We start from the raw sequence: 18274 nt of genomic DNA on the forward strand, positions 1-18274 counted from the left end.
TTGCTAAGAAAACAAAAACTGAACATCACTAACTGTGGTTTAGTTGCAACATTTTGCAAATTTCTCAATGCTAGCACCTTTTTTACACCACTTTTAATGTCAGCAACTTTTTCCACTTGTTAAATACTTTTCTCTGGCCCCTTTGCTGCATTTTAATCCTAAAGGAATTAAACAAGAAAAGCCGAATATTTCGTCCGCAAAGCTTGGTTCTATGTTCTGTGTAGTTCCTCAATTCGTCAGTAGAATCTTAGGCTCCCTATACTTCAACAATCAGTAGTTTAAGTATTAACCTTGGTGATTGTTGAACCATTAGCTCGCCGCCCTTCGTCAGCTGCTTATCCCCCATCCTTTTTATTATTACGTAGGTGACGGTTCGGAATACACTTTGATTGTGTATGGTGTCTGCCATTGTCCTATTAGCAAATAGCTTAATATTACGCTATTTGTTATTACTGTAGTATCAGTATCAAGTGTGCTGAAACAGAACATGAACACCGAGAAAATACGGGAAAGTGCTAAACAGTTTAGTTCTGATAGTATTCATAGCGACGGGTCAGTTCTGAGGTGCAATGTTTGTGATTTATCAATAACAATTGATACCAAAAAAAAGAACACCAACGTAATCACGTTATGCAGTATATAGCTAGGGCAGAATATGTCAAGAATAAGGAGGCTATATGAAATTTCTTAAATGAGCTGTTATGGTGGGTGTGAAGGAAGCACTGGATGGCACTGCAAATCAGATACCAGAACAGAGCTTGGCGATAAACCCTGTTGTTACGGACGTTGCAGTGAACGGGCAATTAATATCGACTGCAAGCAAAATATGCAACACTTGAGTCTGTTGACATTGAACATTCCTTTTCTACGTACCGTGTAAGTATTTAATTAGTGACCGGAGATGCAACCTCACTGAAAATAACATTGAAATGTTATCTGTTTAATAGTGTTCTGGACGTGTTATTTTAATAACATAGTGTTTTGGGACTTGTTTTAGGCAGATTTTGAATACATGATAACATGAGTGAATTTTTTGTCCTTTTATATGATGTAAAATTGGCATTGGTGATGTTTGTATGAATATTTACATTTAAAATTTGTACTTTTTAAACCAAAATATTGCACCTAAAATTCCTAGCTCTACTAATCACCTGTTAAAGCAATGAAAATATTCTCATACTTCATTTTCGTGAGGGAGAGCAAGACGAACTTCAGTAATTCATTCTAGGAGAGATAAGGGAGGAAGGAGAACTTAACGCTTGTGTTAATTATTATTTCACAGACCCATTGTTCGTGTTTAGAGTGGAGGTTTTAAAGCTACCGTAAAACCAAGCCCATAAAAACATCATAAAACACATGAAATATATGCGTTAATGATAAAAGTAGGGACGTGTTGGGGAGGGAGACGAGAATTGGTTTGGGTATTATCACGACCATTTATCACTGAGATAGCTACTTGTATGGATAAAAACAGCTATTGCTTGCGTGAATGATGGGGAAAATCCACAACATTTGCTTTGTCAGAAACATTTCGATGCAGACATATATAACTCAATGGGCATCATTCACCAAATCAACTCCTTAAAAATTAAATTAAGTTTAACCTGAAAGATAATGAATTATTTCTGGAAAAGCATTCTGTGTATAATAAAGAGTGCAGATACTGAACGCGCATCGTCTTGTATAGGCGTGAACCATGCCTTTACATCTTAATGTATTGCATAATACAAGAAATAAGCTACTGGGAAGTCGCTGTGCTAGAAACTATTACAAATTACCGTTAATTTAAGAGGCCTAATAGCACTTAAGAAGCAGTATATGTGAGATTATCTACATCACTTTCTAGCTGTACTCGTTGGAATTCTCGTACATGTGGAAAATGATCATCTTTCCTTTAATTTCTCCTACTTTACATGCATATCTACTGAAAGATAATTCCATACATTTCCTTTAGCACCTCAGTTTATAATTATCTTTGAGTCTATTCTGTAGTCTTCGTGATATGGGTTTCTGTAGCAATGTCCTGCTTCGTGAACCATGCACAATGCAACATATGAACGGTCTAGCAAATGCTAATAAAGGACTCCTCAAGCGTCCCTTATGCTCAGATAGCTATGACTACCCAATCCGTCAGCTGGTCTCTAAACCATTAGAAGTAAAATTCATAGGGATCGATACAATATATACTAAGTTCTTCAAAGGAACTTTTCTCCACTTCTCGTTGCCTATTATGCGTACTATTACAGATTACCTTTATCACTCTCCGATCAATCTAAGTGTTTCCACAGCAGTAGTGGTGCTGTTTCTTTAATGTACCGGTATATTCAAGAATTAATGTTGGCAGAGCAACCCTAAAGTTAAATGTATGCAATCTGGATCATCACAACTGTAATATTTATGTTCTTCATACACATGTAGATAAACTCTTATAGGCTGCCCTGTAACTTCTTAATTTAATTTATAGGATTCGTACGAAGTGTATGCTGTCTGTGCAGAGTGATATTTCAATAATAGAATCATTATATAGTGACGGTCCGTCTAATTAAATTGTTATTTTAACTTAATATCTTTGTGTAAATATAGAATACAAAACGTCACAAATTTTTCAAGAAATATAGTGTAACACATGTTTCATACTCGAAGAAATTTATGTTAAGGGTTGATGCAAGAGAATGTCATTAAAAAATTTCCATGTCATAAGAACAAATGGTATTAGTGGGAAATAAAAGAGATTTCCTTTCATTCGGAACGACAAAGAAGGTTTAACATTGTGAAAAAAAAACAGTCCTTCTAGCGAAGAACAATCGAGAAAATAGTCTAATTTTCGAATGACATGTTCCCCACAAATTTTCATAGCAATCAATACGTGGCAATGAATTGGAATTCACAACGAATAATCTACATGTATTTGTATACATCAGAAGGACACACCGAAATTAGGTAAGCCTACTGTTACAAAAATGAATTTAAAAATAACATTTAGAGAGAAACGAGAATGATTGGATACAACTATAAACAAGGAAATAAAAGCGAGTGAAAGCGGCACAGCAACAAGCAGCAGTGAAATGAGGTTACCTGAGAGCGCTTGAGTCAGCAGCGGCGTGTTATTGTTGGGAGTTAGCTGGCCGTTGGTGAGGTCCACTGTAAGCAGACAGAAACACTCGCGCTCATTACTCACACTTCCCAGTTACCTGCTTGTCGCACTTATATCATACCAATGTGTTGATTTCCGAGTTACGTCAAAGTGATGCTATTCCTTGAAAGTACCGGTATATTCAAGAAATAATTTTAGCAGAGCAACCCTAATGTTTGATTACTAGTTCAACAGCAAGAAGTGTAAACAGTTTAAGGCAGAGAAAGAAATTCAAATTATTTTATATATGAAAAGTTTCCGTCATTATGCATATCAATAACTGCTAACAAGTTAATCCTGATTGTTAACATATTCCAAAAAAGGGGTAATCGAAGAAAGTACATTTCCAGAAAAATGAATAAACATCAAAAGATTATATTGGATAAATCTTTCTTAAGTCCAAAACTGCACTAAAGATGTACGTAATGCTGTATATTCGCTAATAAACTTGCTATATTCTCCTTGAAAAGCAGCATATCGATCACACAGACTTTGCAAATTCAACATGCTCCATTATTTAATTAATATATAGCTGATTATGAAGACTTCTCGTATTGAATACAAATGCAAAGATCTCTGAAAAGGTAAAGAAAAAAGTCCCTGTACCGTACATAGAAATATAAATAAATTGTTTTAGAACCGTCAAAGAACAAAATACAATCAACACCACTCTTCAAACTATCTCCCAAATTATTCATCTCAATGAATGGATAAATTGAGTTGGCCTCCAAGCTGCTGGACAGTTACATTTTTGTAAGTAATCGACACAGGCAATCTAAGCTTATTTTGCGTATAATGAACTTCCTTAATATTCGGTGAATGCATTAATGAAGTATGTTCGAGACATGACCAGAGGAAGGAGTGCACACAACTCTCGCAATTTGTATCTATATAAACTATGGAATATTGTTGTACGAGTAGCACACAACGCTTGTATAAGACGACAATTATGGAACTAATAGTCAAATAAAGGCGATCACTCTCACAGACCTGGAGCATAGTAACGCAGACTGGCACCCGGGAAGGATCATTAGTCATTCGAACTGTACATAGGGAGCATTGAAGGGCATCTACCAGATTTCAAGCAAAAGTAGAACATTATGGTAGACAGGAAGAAGAGAACATAGCTTATGTAGGTTGTGACAGCGTTTCCCTACTGAATGCCCATCAAGCCCTCGACATTCGCCAGTAAGGCTGACCTAATTTCATGAAAAAAGAGAGAAAATAGCATACGGTCTTTCTCAGCAACAAATGGAAATGGTCAGACCTTTTCGTTAAAAAGTGCACAGAGTAAATACTAGATATTTTAGTCTGACGTGTTTACATTATGTGTCATTCCATTGCGTGCCCCCACCTCCCCATATTAAATATCAAGAATGCGATCTTTCAACAAATGTAATACTCGTCATCACACGGCTCTTCGTCGAGAGAAAGAGTCCAAATATTTTTCAACCTTACCATCCAGGCTTCAGTACCACCAAGCTACGGTGCATTTAATAGGTCACTATGGGAAAGTGATTCAAAATTATTCCCAGCACCACAAGTTAAACTACTCATGTTTGTAGTTCAATCATAATAGAATTAGATACTTCAGGATTTAATTGAGCATTACATTGAGTAGACAGCGTAAAGAAATCATACGTAAAGAAATTCATGGTGGTCATACGCTATTTTAATATCTGTACAAGCTCACTCAATAACCTGAATTTACTGTCAGTGCATCTGTTAGGGTAACTCTTCACGTTTGTCCTTCCAACGATTGGGCGCTTTTTAAATTCAGATAAACGAAAATGCTTTTTTTTTATTTCAAAAAGCCCTGGATTTGAGTCCAACAAAATTCATATTGTGCATCCTTTCAGCAGAATTTGTGTAAATGGAGCAAATTACATAGAGTTCACTCAAATTCTATTCTTTTCAATTATCCAATGCTCTGTGATAGAGGTACCGCTGAAAATGGTTACTACTCTATACTAACACACAGTACAGATCTCAGGTTATGTATCTTATCTTCTTCTTTTCCTACCGCTTTTTCCCACACCTGTCGGGTCGCGGGTGCGAACTGCGTCGCACATGTGGATTTGGCATGTTTTACGTCCGGATGCCCTTCCTGACACCAACCCTATATGTGGTGGTTGGTAGTGTGGTATGTTGTCTGAATATGATGAGTAGAGTGTTGGGACGGACACATGCACCCAGTTTCCGAGCCAGAAGTATTAATCAGAAGCGATTTAAGTCCCCGACCAGGCCGGGAATCGAACCCGGGACCCTCTGAACTGAAGGCCAGTACGCTGACCATTCAGCCAACGAGTCGGACATCTCAGGTTATACATCATTGAACGATATTCTTGATCGTCTGTTTTAAGCCTTGAGTTAAAATATATACTTCCGCTCTCCGTATGGAAATTGCGACCGCACAGGTTTTATGTTTAACTATCCAAAGTTCTAGGCTTTGGATTCTTCACACATGATTATCTCATCAAGCAATATAAACTTCAACTCTTAATCAGGAAGTTGCGACGACACAGAATTCGTGTTTATCCCTCCGAAATGCTAGATTTTCAACTATTCACGCTCGGTGATCGCATACAGAAGAGGTTTCATTCGCTAAGACAAAATATTATCACTTTTGTTAATTCTTCACTTTCTTTATGGTAAATTTAGGTTTTTCTCTGACCATGATAATCCGCGAACATAAATGTGCAGTAATATAAATACAACATTGAATTCAATGTACAGCTGCGATTAATGATATAGCTTTTAATACAGGAATCTCCGCCAAACGTACGACAAGGATTATGGGTTTGTACGTCGAATAAAATTCCCTAGATTCAAACGAAAACACGCCTGCACGTAGTATCATACACGTATCTTAACATAATATCGATTTCTCACTTTTAACAACAATATTCACTGTTATGTGTATAGCTCCATCGTTTGCTAACGGACTACTGGACTCTCTGACGCAATGGGTTTCCTTCTTTCCCTAGATTTATTTACGTAGAATCCGGACTACTGAGACGAAATTAGAAATTTTCAAAAATATCAGTGTTCAAGGACCTGATACCGATAGGTGCACGTTTTTGTACATTAAAGTATTATGTACGTGTTACACCAAACGAAACATTCTGAGTTTACATGCCTTGCAGATACGAAAGTACGCGTTCCTCTCCTTTAATCGTTAGGTTAACGTGCCTCTTGATGAAGTTGTTCAAATTCACATTAACATTTCGACAGTTGAAGTGAGGGAGTGTCCGCCTCTGTGGTGTAGTGGTTAGCGTGATTAGCTGCCACCCCCGGAGGCCCGGGTTCGATTCCCGGCTCTGCCACGAAATTTGAAAAGTGGTACGAGGGCTGGAGCGGGGTCCACTCAGCCTCGGGAGGTCAACTGAGTAGAGGTGGGTTCGACTCCCACCTCAGACATCCTGGAAGTGGTTTTCCGTGGTTTCCCACTTCTCCTCCAGGCGAATGCCGGGATGGTACCTAACTTAAGGCCACGGCCGCTTCCTTCCCTCTTCCTTGCCTATCCCTTCCAATCTTCCCATCCCTCCACAAGGCCCCTGTTCAGCATAGCAGGTGAGGCCGCCTGGGCGAGGTACTGGTCATACTCCCTAGTTGTATCCCCAGACCAAGAGTCTGAAGCTCCAGGACACCGCCCTTGAGGCGGTAGAGGTGGGATCCCTCGCTAAGTCCGAGGGAAAAACCGAACCTGGAGGGTAAACAGATGATGATGATGATGATGATGATGATGAAGTGAGGGAAGGTGAAGAGTGTCTTATACAGAGTGAAGCGTAATTCGCGCACTCGGGCGTCGCAGCGCGACTCCTCACATGCTAGCAATAAAAAAAAGTATCTTACAAAATTTCGTCTTGCGAATATATCCGGTAGAAAACGGACGTTATAGAGTAGCAATCTGGCAACACTGTAAGCATATGTAGGGTAACTACCGCTGTCAGCGCGTTATGGTCGTGCTGTACAGTTGGTGCAGTGGCTAGAGTTTTTGGTTGGCATGCAGGAGATCGATGGTTCGATCCTGGGTTGAGGCGGATTTTTTGTTTTTGCTAATTTCCATCTGACATTACCTACTGTAATACAGTAAGACACCGTTTCTGAGGTTACATGTATCCTACATTTACAACATTTTGTAACGCTGAAACAACAAATACCTGGTTAGACTAATAAGAAATAGACAGCTGAAACAAATGACCAGTCATAGGACAGAATAACTACACAAACAATATCACTTTCGATATGCTAAAGATGATAGTACAGTAACACAACATCTACTTTGTCATTTACATACTAAATGTATAATAATAATGTTATTTGTTTCACGTCCCACGAACTACCTTTTTTAAGGTTTTCGAAGATGCCACCATACTACATACAATATGCTCGCGCAGATGTAGCACATTAGCACTAATACTGTCCATATTAAATTCACGCCCACGACGTGGAAAGGGCGCCTTTCAAAGCTGACCAATGAAAACGATTGTTCGTCCATTTCTAGGATCGTATTATGTAAGTGCAAATGGTTTCTAGAGGACCCGCTGCAATCGCTGTTGACGATTAAGATGCCAGATACCATACCACCTGGACTACATTTACGAAATAAAAAACGTACCCCTCAACCCAGGATCGACCACTCGACCTCCTGCATGCCATCCCAAAACTCTATCCACTGCACCAACTGTACCGTACGACTAATGTCTGCTGACAGAGGTAGTTACCCTAGATGTGGTTACAGCGTTGCCAGATTGCTACTCTTCAACGTCGTTTTTCTGCCGGATATACTGGCAAGACGAAATTTTGTAAGAGACATTTTTTTATTGCTGGCATGTGAGGAGTCACGCTGCGACGCCCGAGTGCGCGAATTACGCTTCACCCTGTATAATTGAAAAATGTACAAATTACATTATGGCATAAACATCGACGATTATGAAGCACTCTGTTTATTCTGAGCACGACATATTTCTGTTAGGTGAAGTAGATTCCCATGTAGGCATCTAGTCCCCTCACAACGTCGAGTGCAATAGCAGAACAAGAAAGTGACGGCAGATTTAAAGTAGTGACGATGGAAAAGATCATCATCATCATCTGTTTACCCTCCAGGTTCGGTTTTTCCCTCGGACTGAGCGAGGGATCCCACCTCTACCGCCTCAAGGGCAGTGTCCTGGAGCTTCAGACTCTTGGTCGGGGGATACAACTGGGGAGTATGACCAGTACCTCGCCCAGGCGGCCTCACCTGCTATGCGGAACAGGGGCCTTGTGGAGGGATGGGAAGATGGGAAGGGATAGGCAAGGAAGAGGGAAGGAAGCGGCCGTGGCCTTAAGTTAGGTACCATCCCGGCATTTGCCTGGAGGAGAAGTGGGAAACCACTTCCAGGATGGCTGAGGTGGGAATCGAACCCACCTCTACTCAGTTGACCTCCCGAGGCTGAGTGGACCCCGTTCCAGCCCTCGTACCACTTTTCAAATTTCGTGGCAGAGCCGGGAATCGAACCCGGGCCTCCGGGGGTGGCAGCTAATCACGCTAACCACTACACCACAGAGGCGGACTACGATGGAAAAGATAAATTATATAAATCAACGCACGATCGATCCTAATATAGAAAATTTCCATACGATAGAAAAGAAAACCAAAGGAGATTTTAAGATCGTATTTTCATGCTGTATGCATTACAGAGTATTTCCGACGTCAGAGTGTTACTTTGAAAATCAAACGAGAGCAGACGGGTAAATCACTCCCAACATACAGTGAATGTTTATCATTACATCGATCTAAATTATTCAAAGATGCGTGTTCCGATAAATGAACAAAGAACCATTGAACTATATACTGTGGAGATAAATCATTTCTTACTGGAGCCATTCTTGGAAATATATTTATATTCCCATGAAGTGCTAAATAATGAATGTTATGCGATGCAGTATATGTCACAGTCGGTCATTCCAACGTACATAACACGCCCTTATCTCCATCCAAACTACTGCATAAAACTGAAAGGCACCAAAGACGACTGGCTACAGACACTTTTCAATTAATATTAGCGTTGCAGTTGCCAATAAGGCAACGTTCTAGCAATACTCTGTGAAAATTCATAGTACACAAGAACCTCGTTTATCCGGATTAAGTGGGACCGGAACTGATTTCGGATTATCGAAAGTCCGGATAATCCAGAAAAAACTAAAAAAAAACAAATACAGTACATGTTATATAATCTATTAACATAAGGTGTACAGTAATACCTTCCTTCAATTGTACAAAAATTATAAGAACACTTTTCGTACAATTACGACTCAGTTTTGTGCATTAAAATAATGTGCGAGTTTTTTCTGATTTACATTTGTATAGCGTTTGTGCCCAGCATGATCACGAAAACGTTACACCAGGGCCTCTCAAACGCCCAAACTCTCACGCGTGCAGAGCGAGGTGCATAGGCTCTGTGCACTGTGCATCGGTACGCTTCGCCTCAACTCGGCTTGACTCGGATGGTGTAGTGTGCTGAGAGCGATGAAGCGTTTGGTGGTAGACGACGTGTTTATCAGTGAAATAGATAAGCGCACGACAACTACATAATAATGGAGCAACCTGTTTCGAAGAAAGCAAAGACTTCCGAAAGTCCATTTCAATCGAACTGGGATCTTCCGTATTTTTTTTGTCTGTCGTGACGATAACGCCAAATGCTTAATCTGTGGGACGATAATTACGTGCTTAAAAAAATCGTCTACTGAAAGACACTACAACAGACTACATTCGGAAAATTATTGTGAAATCATAGGACACGTCAGAGAGAAAGAATTAAGGAAGTTCAAACATCTTGAAGAAGAACATTCTATATCCACAAATGAGGTTTGTTCCAGTACTGTAGCATTTTCATTTTGGTTACGGGTTCTGCATTTTTTTAAATTATGTTTACATTCCTCTCAAACATGTATGTGTATTTCTAATTCACTTTTTTTAAATTTTTTTAATAACACTGGTAGCCTTGTCCCATACAACTGAGCGTCTCCGCTCACCACACACAATCATTTCGCAGTGTGGGAGAAATTGCAGTGAAGGTGAGGAACGCGGAGACAGGCCGAACGGGTGAGACAGGTGTAGGGAGAGAGGAGTGGAGGGGTCTGCACTCTGGTCAACCAAGCGAAGTCGTCTTTTGCACCGTGCACAGTGCATGCACCACGCGCATGCACCCTGAGAGGCCCTGCGTTACACTAACAACAGTTCTGTCAGTGTCATTTCAATCAAGGATTCTAAATACGCCATTAGTTTGTCCAGCAGCATTGTTGCCTCTCCATGAGTCATTGTTTCTTCTGATGGAGCGCCGGTTTCATTTTCGAATTCCCAATCAGTGAATTATTAGTGCGTTGCATTCAGAAGAGCGTAGGTTAGAATCCCACCTCGGCCGTCTGGGAATGGTTTCCGACGGTTTCCATTCCCAATTCCAGGCGACTCCCGGTTCGGTACCTTTGATAGTCCGTGGACGAATTGCTTCCAATTCCCGTCCTTAACTATCCTTGGCGGAAAAGACATTCCAGAAGATTCGACGCCGTAAAAGATTTACTGTACAAGTAAACATATTTTTTATTATTTTCGATCCGGTTTAATGAGGGCCGGATAAACGAGGTTCTTGTGTATCGCATACAAGCCAAAACATATCCTCTCACTGTTTTCAAGGTATTACTGTTTGGTGAACGAAACAGGACCTATCTACATCACAAACTGGAGACTCACCGCTCCAACAAATTTCAATTAAACACTTTCAACATGCATAATCTAGTATGTCACTGTTAGTGCATGCAGGTAAAACACGAAGAAATAATGCTGCGTTCGGAAATTCGAAATAGTTACAAAATATCCGAGAGGAATGACTAATAAAGTACATTTTAGTGGATACAATAAACGAAGTTATATACGCCAGGAATATGACGTACCTACAACATAAGCTTTGATCCGTTCCTCTCTGGTGTACATTTCCGAACGCATCATCATTTGATGCTGGTTTGATCGTGTTCCCTGAGTAGGAGCACTAGTTTGCTTACGTTGAGTGGGGGGATTGCGCGGGTGTTGTTGAGGCTGCTGATAGGCCGCGGAGTGGTCACGAGGAAGGGGGGAGCTGTTAACTGTCACCTCCGGGCGTGTCCCACCGGCCCCAGAGTTCTGCTGCTGGTGTTGCTGCTGTTGTTGCTGATGATGTTGCTGCTGTTGCTGAGCCGCAGCCGCGGCGGCATGAGCAGCAGCCGCAGCAGTGGCGTAGTCGTAGTACGTGTTGGGCCGATCAGCAGCGGCTGTCGGAGGCGGGCCGCCTGGAGCAGCGGCGGCGGTGGCGGTGGCGGTGGGGTTAGGATAATAGCTGTATCCCGGGAAGCCTGTGAATGGAGGCAAGGTCAAAGAAGCGAACCCCAACAAAGTAAAAAACTAAAAGTACTGAGTGAGTTCCCGCGCTCTGCTCGCAACACACACATATACAAAGCTTCTGCTAGATGGAACAATGGCATTTCATACAGTGGATATCTAAAAAAAACTATTTGTGAAGTTTTCCTAATTTTTAAGAATGACATCCTGTGGAAGGAATTTCACTGTATGAAGGGGCACCGCTTGTATATGTCTTTGGTGTTAGAACGAAAAAAAGGCTCTATTCGCATTGGAATCTTTTGCTCTACAAATTTTGAAACAAAATTTATTATTATCATATATATCACCAGATAATAAATCATTCTGACAAGAGTGAAGAAATATATTCTCAAGATAACCATATCAATATCATGGTTCCTGGAATGGGTCAGTAATCCTTAGTTCAAATGGGCCAAGTCAAGGTACCTACATAAGAAGAGAATCAGAAGCTTGGTATACCTTGCACATTGCAGCTTGGCGTGCTAGGAAATGTAATTTCAAGTTCTAGCTTCTTATACGATGTAAACTTTTATGTTTACTTATCTCGTATAGAAGTTACTTCAAATGCTATACATGAAAGGAAAGTATTCTACAGCTCAATGACCACGAGAGCTAACAGGCAAAGAACGTTAGTTTTCCCAATTAGTTTTCCTCTGTTTCACATTCACCAGGTTATATGGGAGTTGGATGGGAGGGAATGTGTAAAAGAAAGGATGGTCGAAGGAAAACCACCACCATCACCACTGCACCACGCCGTTGACAGCCGCTACATACTCGAACGTTCCAAATGCGACAGCTTTGAGAGGAACGGGAATTACGTAGCGTAACATAGAGACGTTATTTAGACGATCCAAAAAATGAAATCGATATAGAAAAAGAACACTGTCGAAGTTCTTTTATTTACAGCATTCAAGAGAACTGAATGCATCGACTCCAAATATGAATGACTGTGATATTTCGCATACAATTACTGGAATACCGTGTCTTTAAGCATCCACTAGATATAATCACATAAGCTGTCTCAGAACATGCTGGCCCGTCTCATATTGTCATAGCATTTCCAACGAGTTCCTCCACCGACTCAGCGATGTAATATAGATTTTAAATTATCAAAAATCTTTAAGAATTATGAATTTATATCCACAACCATACATTGAACTGGGGTTGCATAGAGGTAGTTGGAAATGTTATGATTGAGAAGGATCCTTCCAGCCTATTAGCAAATATAAAAGCAAACTCAAACTTTGTAAGCAAAGCGTGCAAAAATTAACATAACTGAAAAATGTTCCCCTTAAAATAACTACAATACCTCATAAAGCAAATCCTGAACTAACCTTTGTTACTGAGTGCAAATGCCATTACTAGTTACAGCATTAACCACTTTTAATTAAAAATCGTGAAGTTAATTACATCCAATTAATATAGAATTATCTTTAGTCACTACTTCATTCGTAATTAGTACTTATGATCTAACCATTAACATTATATTTTTGGATCAATGTAAAGTATTGAAACATATATAATATTACTGCCAAGTACAGAAATTATGTTAACTGAGATTTGGTCATCAGGTTTCCAAATGTAGGAATATTGTTCAACTACAAACTGGAATTTTGTCTTCATCTTCAAATGAGATAATATAACGGTAAACAATAAAAGGATCTCGCAAATTTCTTTTCTTAAGTTTCGTAATCATGTTTGAAATCCGTTCTCAGTGTAAGCTTTGCGTCTGGCTAGGCAATCACATGAATGAAGCGTGTTTTCCATGTTATGCTTATGAACTAGCTCAAAGTACTGTAGAGAAGTGTTGTGTTGAAGCAATTTCATGCACATTTAAAAAGCGCATGCACAGAGCACAAAATATAACAAAATCTAAGAAATAACGTAAGAAAGAAGTCTGAAACCAAGGGCAATAAACTGCTCAAAATATGTATATTATTAAAGAAACTGCATTTACGTTTTTAAAATATTACATTCCAAACAGAATATATCACAATATCACTCACTTAATAGCATTCTAAAACAAATGATCCAGTTTTAGTGACGGAAAACGCAGCTACTACTTCATATGGATGAAATAAAAGGTGCACATTAAGCCGTAACTTGTCCAAAATGTTAGAATTAAAAGTATTTCTGATCGTAATGCACTCAGTAACTTTAATCACAAGTTCTTTCCGGACGTAAAAGGAGATTTCAGTACTTTGCACCGTTCCTAAAAGGTACAACAGTTAGTGTGAAAGTAATTTAATTTCAAACTGTAGTTATCAAAATATCATATGGATGTTAGCCAAGATGTCGCTAGGGAATGTATTTCAATTCGTATAACCTAAATAAAAAGATGGATACATTAATTTGTATACAATTATTTTCGGATGTAATGTGATTTGGACAAGTCTCAGCAGCAAATGGAAAAGAACCATCTAAGCTAAAGTTAGACAAGAAAAGACATGCCCACTACTATGGCAAAAGACACGGTACTTACTTTGCAATATATACATCCTTTTTAAAGTACTGTTTACCAGGGTGAGAAATTGAAGTATAATAATCGAATTATGGAAGAAAATATAATGTTACTGACGAAAAAAGAAATTCATATCTGACCACCATAAATATTTCGTTTTACATCCAGACAAGATAGCAGAAAAAATATTTAACTTTGAGGATCAACAAAGTGAAACGAATGTATGAATTAACCACAATTCTCTGGAAGTGAAGAAATAAAATTGAGGAAGCTTTCCAAATGCAAGTACGGGTAAAATATAAAAGGCTTTATACTAAACATGTAGTGACATTAATTTTAAAAACAATGCATCTTCTGTGCTTTGTACCTGGCAGTTCCCATATAAAGCTGTCTAAAATTTTGTTACCGAGGTGCAACGATTTAGTAGAGATCTTTTAACAAAAAGAGGTAAGATTCCTAGAGAGAAGGTGTTGTTTCCCAGTTTGTATGAGGCAGGGTGACATTTCATATTATTCCACAATTTCACCAAGCATCTTTACATCATAGTAATGTGAAATTTTCGTTGTGAGATAAGTATCTATCCTTCCCTACTTTTTCATCTCCTGTCATGACGTACTTATCAATAAAGATAAAATTGCTAGCAGAAATTGATATGATCCTTCTTCGTTGTAATGACAGAAAGGCGTACACTGAGATAAAAAGCAAAGTTACAGTATGTGGCACTAATATTTGCGAAAATAATTATAATAACAATAGTTAAAATTTAGACCGCTGTGCTGAGAGTTTAAACATGAAGCGACTTGACTTAATTACACACCCTGCACTTTAAAGTACTGAAACGTTACCTGATGATTCATAGCCTTTCTATGTATTCTATTTCAGATTATTCCAGTAATACTACGCATTTCTGTTCAGTATGTCTTTCAAACAAAGAACCTCAATTTAACAGTGACATGGTTTGAGGTACCAATTTTGTTTCCATATAAACAACAACAATTGGTTACATCAAAATGTCTAACGTCTTAGAAGAATTAGGAGATCAGATGCATTTTTATACGTACTGTAAATTTGCTTGTTCCTGATACCGCTATAGCACCATCTCTCTCCCTAATTATTATTTAACAAAGCCTACAGCTTTGCACAACGTGGTAACCTGGGAATACTTTCCTTCCAATGTCACATCAGCTGAAATATTATACACAGTAACTGTCTAAGAAAATCAACACATTGGTACGTGACCCCGAAAAATGAATATCAATTGGGTAGCAACACAAACTGCTGTTGCTGCTGAAGTTGGAGCAGCAAGCGAGAAACTAAAGGAATACTAAAGTTTTCAAACATATTGCTTCATGTTAGGAAATTGTTACTTGATAATAGGAAAAAACAAGTACACACAAGCATAAGGAATTAAATAGTTTGAATTCATCTCCAAATAACAGGAAAAGCAGTAAAACAACAACGTCAATCATTAGCATATTGATTACACACTAATCCAAAACATGTAGCTGATTACTAGAAACTGAGTGTTACAGAGAACTAAATGCACTAAAATTTACTATATTAATGATCCTATTGATACATCTCTATCTAAGTCACTTAGTAAAAAATCTACCAACATAGACTTGTTGGCTAACACATCACTAAGACACAAGAGGGCGTTATTCAACGTCAGCTTTCAGAGGCATAGAAATGCAATTCTAAAACCGATTGCAGGTGAAATATTATGCAAGAACATAAGAAAATATATAAAACGAAGGCACGGATATATTGAAATACTTGAAAAATTGATAGGCCTTCATGCGAGTTAAAAGTCTACTAATTCTGGGAGAGATACTGATATTCTACTACCAGCGTTTAAGGCAGGGTCAAACATACGTTACAACAACTACAACTAACTCAATAGGAAATAGGAGCAGGTAATAAATTAGACTGGATGGGTGTGTGGAATGAACAATACAATTAAATATCAACCTAGTAATCTAAATTTTGAATAACAGTCCTGATTACAGGGCATAGAATTTGAAAGTAGAGATTCATTTCACGTTTGCATCAGGAAGATGATGCAGAAATTCTGAACCATACAACAAGAACCTAATTCATCTTACCCACTGAGAACGAAACACTCAAGTTTCACATTTGCGGCATATTCAAAACTTCGAAAAAGCAATGCCAACGAAATCTCATTTACTTCAGCACACATATAGAAATTATCTTTGTTGTAAAATCTGAAACATCCTTTGAATAAAGCCCCCTATGTGCTAACCTACGTATTTTTAAATAGCGAATGTTGATTGTCTTTCTCGTCACACTCCCATCCACACAACCATCCACACCACTACACTATTTCACTACTGACTATCGCATTAGATGAACACACACATTAGTAGAAAATAACACGCATATTAATAAAAACTGCTGCTTGAATCTTAGCCGACTATAAGATCTAAATTCTAAACAACATTGTAAAACTCTTCTAATCAACAATATTCTAATTAGAGCTTTATATGGGCTTATATCTTCACCACACTTCCACATAAATGCGTTCACCAACCAGTGGTAGCTATGAAGGGAGAACACAGTGTTAGTCACCTACTGTTAATATGTTAAGTAGACTAAAAAGGCCACAATCTTCTCAGCTACATTAAAATAGTTACCACACTGCGAGCGAACGCTAGGGAATATACGAGTAGAATTCCTAAAAAAACAAATAGTGTTTAATAAAACTGTCTATTATTACAAAAACTATGGCTGCACAAGACTAGCTCTACTAGAATTACTGATCACACTAGTGAAAAAGAAAACAAAAATATTTAGAGACAAAAATATATTCTATATATTTCCACAAAAATGTCTAATATAAAAAGATATTGTATTAAAGAAGAGTGTCTAACTTTTTGGTCTACTCGCCCCACGCTAGATGGCAGCTGCGTCGGTTCTTCTCTCGCCTTGTAGAACAGAAAGCCAGGCACACCGTACCGTGTGCAATGTTTCTTCTTCTTTCATCCTCCCTCTCGTTTTTCTCTCCCATTCGTTTGACTCATTTCTTACAAATATTTCCTCTCACTTCATATTATAACACCATTTTGACCTTCTGGTAGCTCAGAAAATCAATTAGTAGGTGGGGGATATGAACTGCAAGTCAGTACCCCAGTTAATTCAAACACTGGACAGTTCTGGCTGTTTAATTACGTACCGCTATGATTCAAACTTGTAAACTTACACGTTTAAAAATTTCGAATATTTCCACGCAGTATTCTACAATATTTTCAAGTAATAAACTTTTACATAAAAGGCCTCGTGATTTCAAGTATATAACCGTAAATTTTGGAAGCACAACTGATTCGAAATTTGCACTGAAGATGAAAGAAAGGGAATAATATGAAGCAAAGATTTTTACATATGATGCTCAAGTGCACTGTACTGAACATCCTCCACAGTCAAAAGGAAAGAAATTAAGCCCTACAGTGTCATTTTAATGGTTATGTTTTTATTTAAGTTTTACACGATAAATTACTTTTGTGAAATGTTCTGGATAAAATTACATGGTAAGCAGAGTACAATGATTCACGATGGCCACACGTACAAAGACGTTGTGAAGAAACAAACACCAACTGTATGATGGGCAAACTTGACTCTTTCTTACGACGATAAATGAGCAGCAAAATGATGATATTTATGAATATACATCTTTATCTTTAGAAAGCCATTCAGAAAATTTAAATCTGTTTTGCAGTCAGATAATATATATTTTGAGGCTACAAATTTGGCTTTTCGAGATATTATCATAAGTTGTGTATTAATTTACCAACTTACACGTGTACTACAAATATTTTTCAAATTTGAAACACATGAGCTTAAAACCTTTGAACAAATCAACCGCATTCGACAACCAATTCCTCCGTAACATTAGCGAACGATATATTGGCTATATTTTAAAACAAGCCTCTTGAAATATTGACTCACTGTCAGTTTTATATATAACAGTAGACTATGCTTCAGGAGTAACTTTTAGTTCAATCTGAAGTACTTTGAGAAACCTTGGACGTTACTTCAGGTGGGCATATTTTATTAAGTTATCAGATTATTGACCACTTGAAACACTGTTCAACGTTCCTAAACGTTATTCTGTAAAATTCAGAGATCAAATGATATGCCACTATATAAACGCAAGCTCTCAGATATATACTTTTATGGTCTATATCTCTACACCCTTTCTATTCTTGGGTATAACTCTCAAATTAATCATCTCTTTGAACCACCTTTAATCAATGAAACCTCGAAATATTAT

The 18274-nt window shown here is 38.3% G+C and overlaps 1 protein-coding gene across 10 annotated transcripts in view; it reads right to left on the reverse strand.

Annotated features, from left to right (window-relative positions):
• Rbp6 (RNA-binding protein 6) overlaps positions 1-18274 on the reverse strand; it is a 1759572-nt gene that overhangs the window by 43517 nt on the left and 1697781 nt on the right. For 6 of the 10 annotated variants that reach the window (XM_067141638.2, XM_068226319.1, XM_067141639.2 and 3 more), the window contains 2 exons: positions 11174-11500; positions 3076-3141 (listed from right to left, as the gene is read on the reverse strand). In XM_067141638.2, coding sequence (XP_066997739.1) covers positions 3076-3141; positions 11174-11500 — 393 coding nt within the window. The remainder of the gene's footprint in view (positions 1-3075; positions 3142-11173; positions 11501-18274) is intronic. The other 4 variants (XM_068226323.1, XM_068226322.1, XM_068226320.1 and 1 more) reach the window with 2 other exon arrangements.

The sequence above is a fragment of the Anabrus simplex genome, chromosome 2, assembly GCF_040414725.1.
Source record: "Anabrus simplex isolate iqAnaSimp1 chromosome 2, ASM4041472v1, whole genome shotgun sequence".
NCBI classification, from domain to species: Eukaryota; Metazoa; Arthropoda; class Insecta; order Orthoptera; family Tettigoniidae; genus Anabrus; species Anabrus simplex.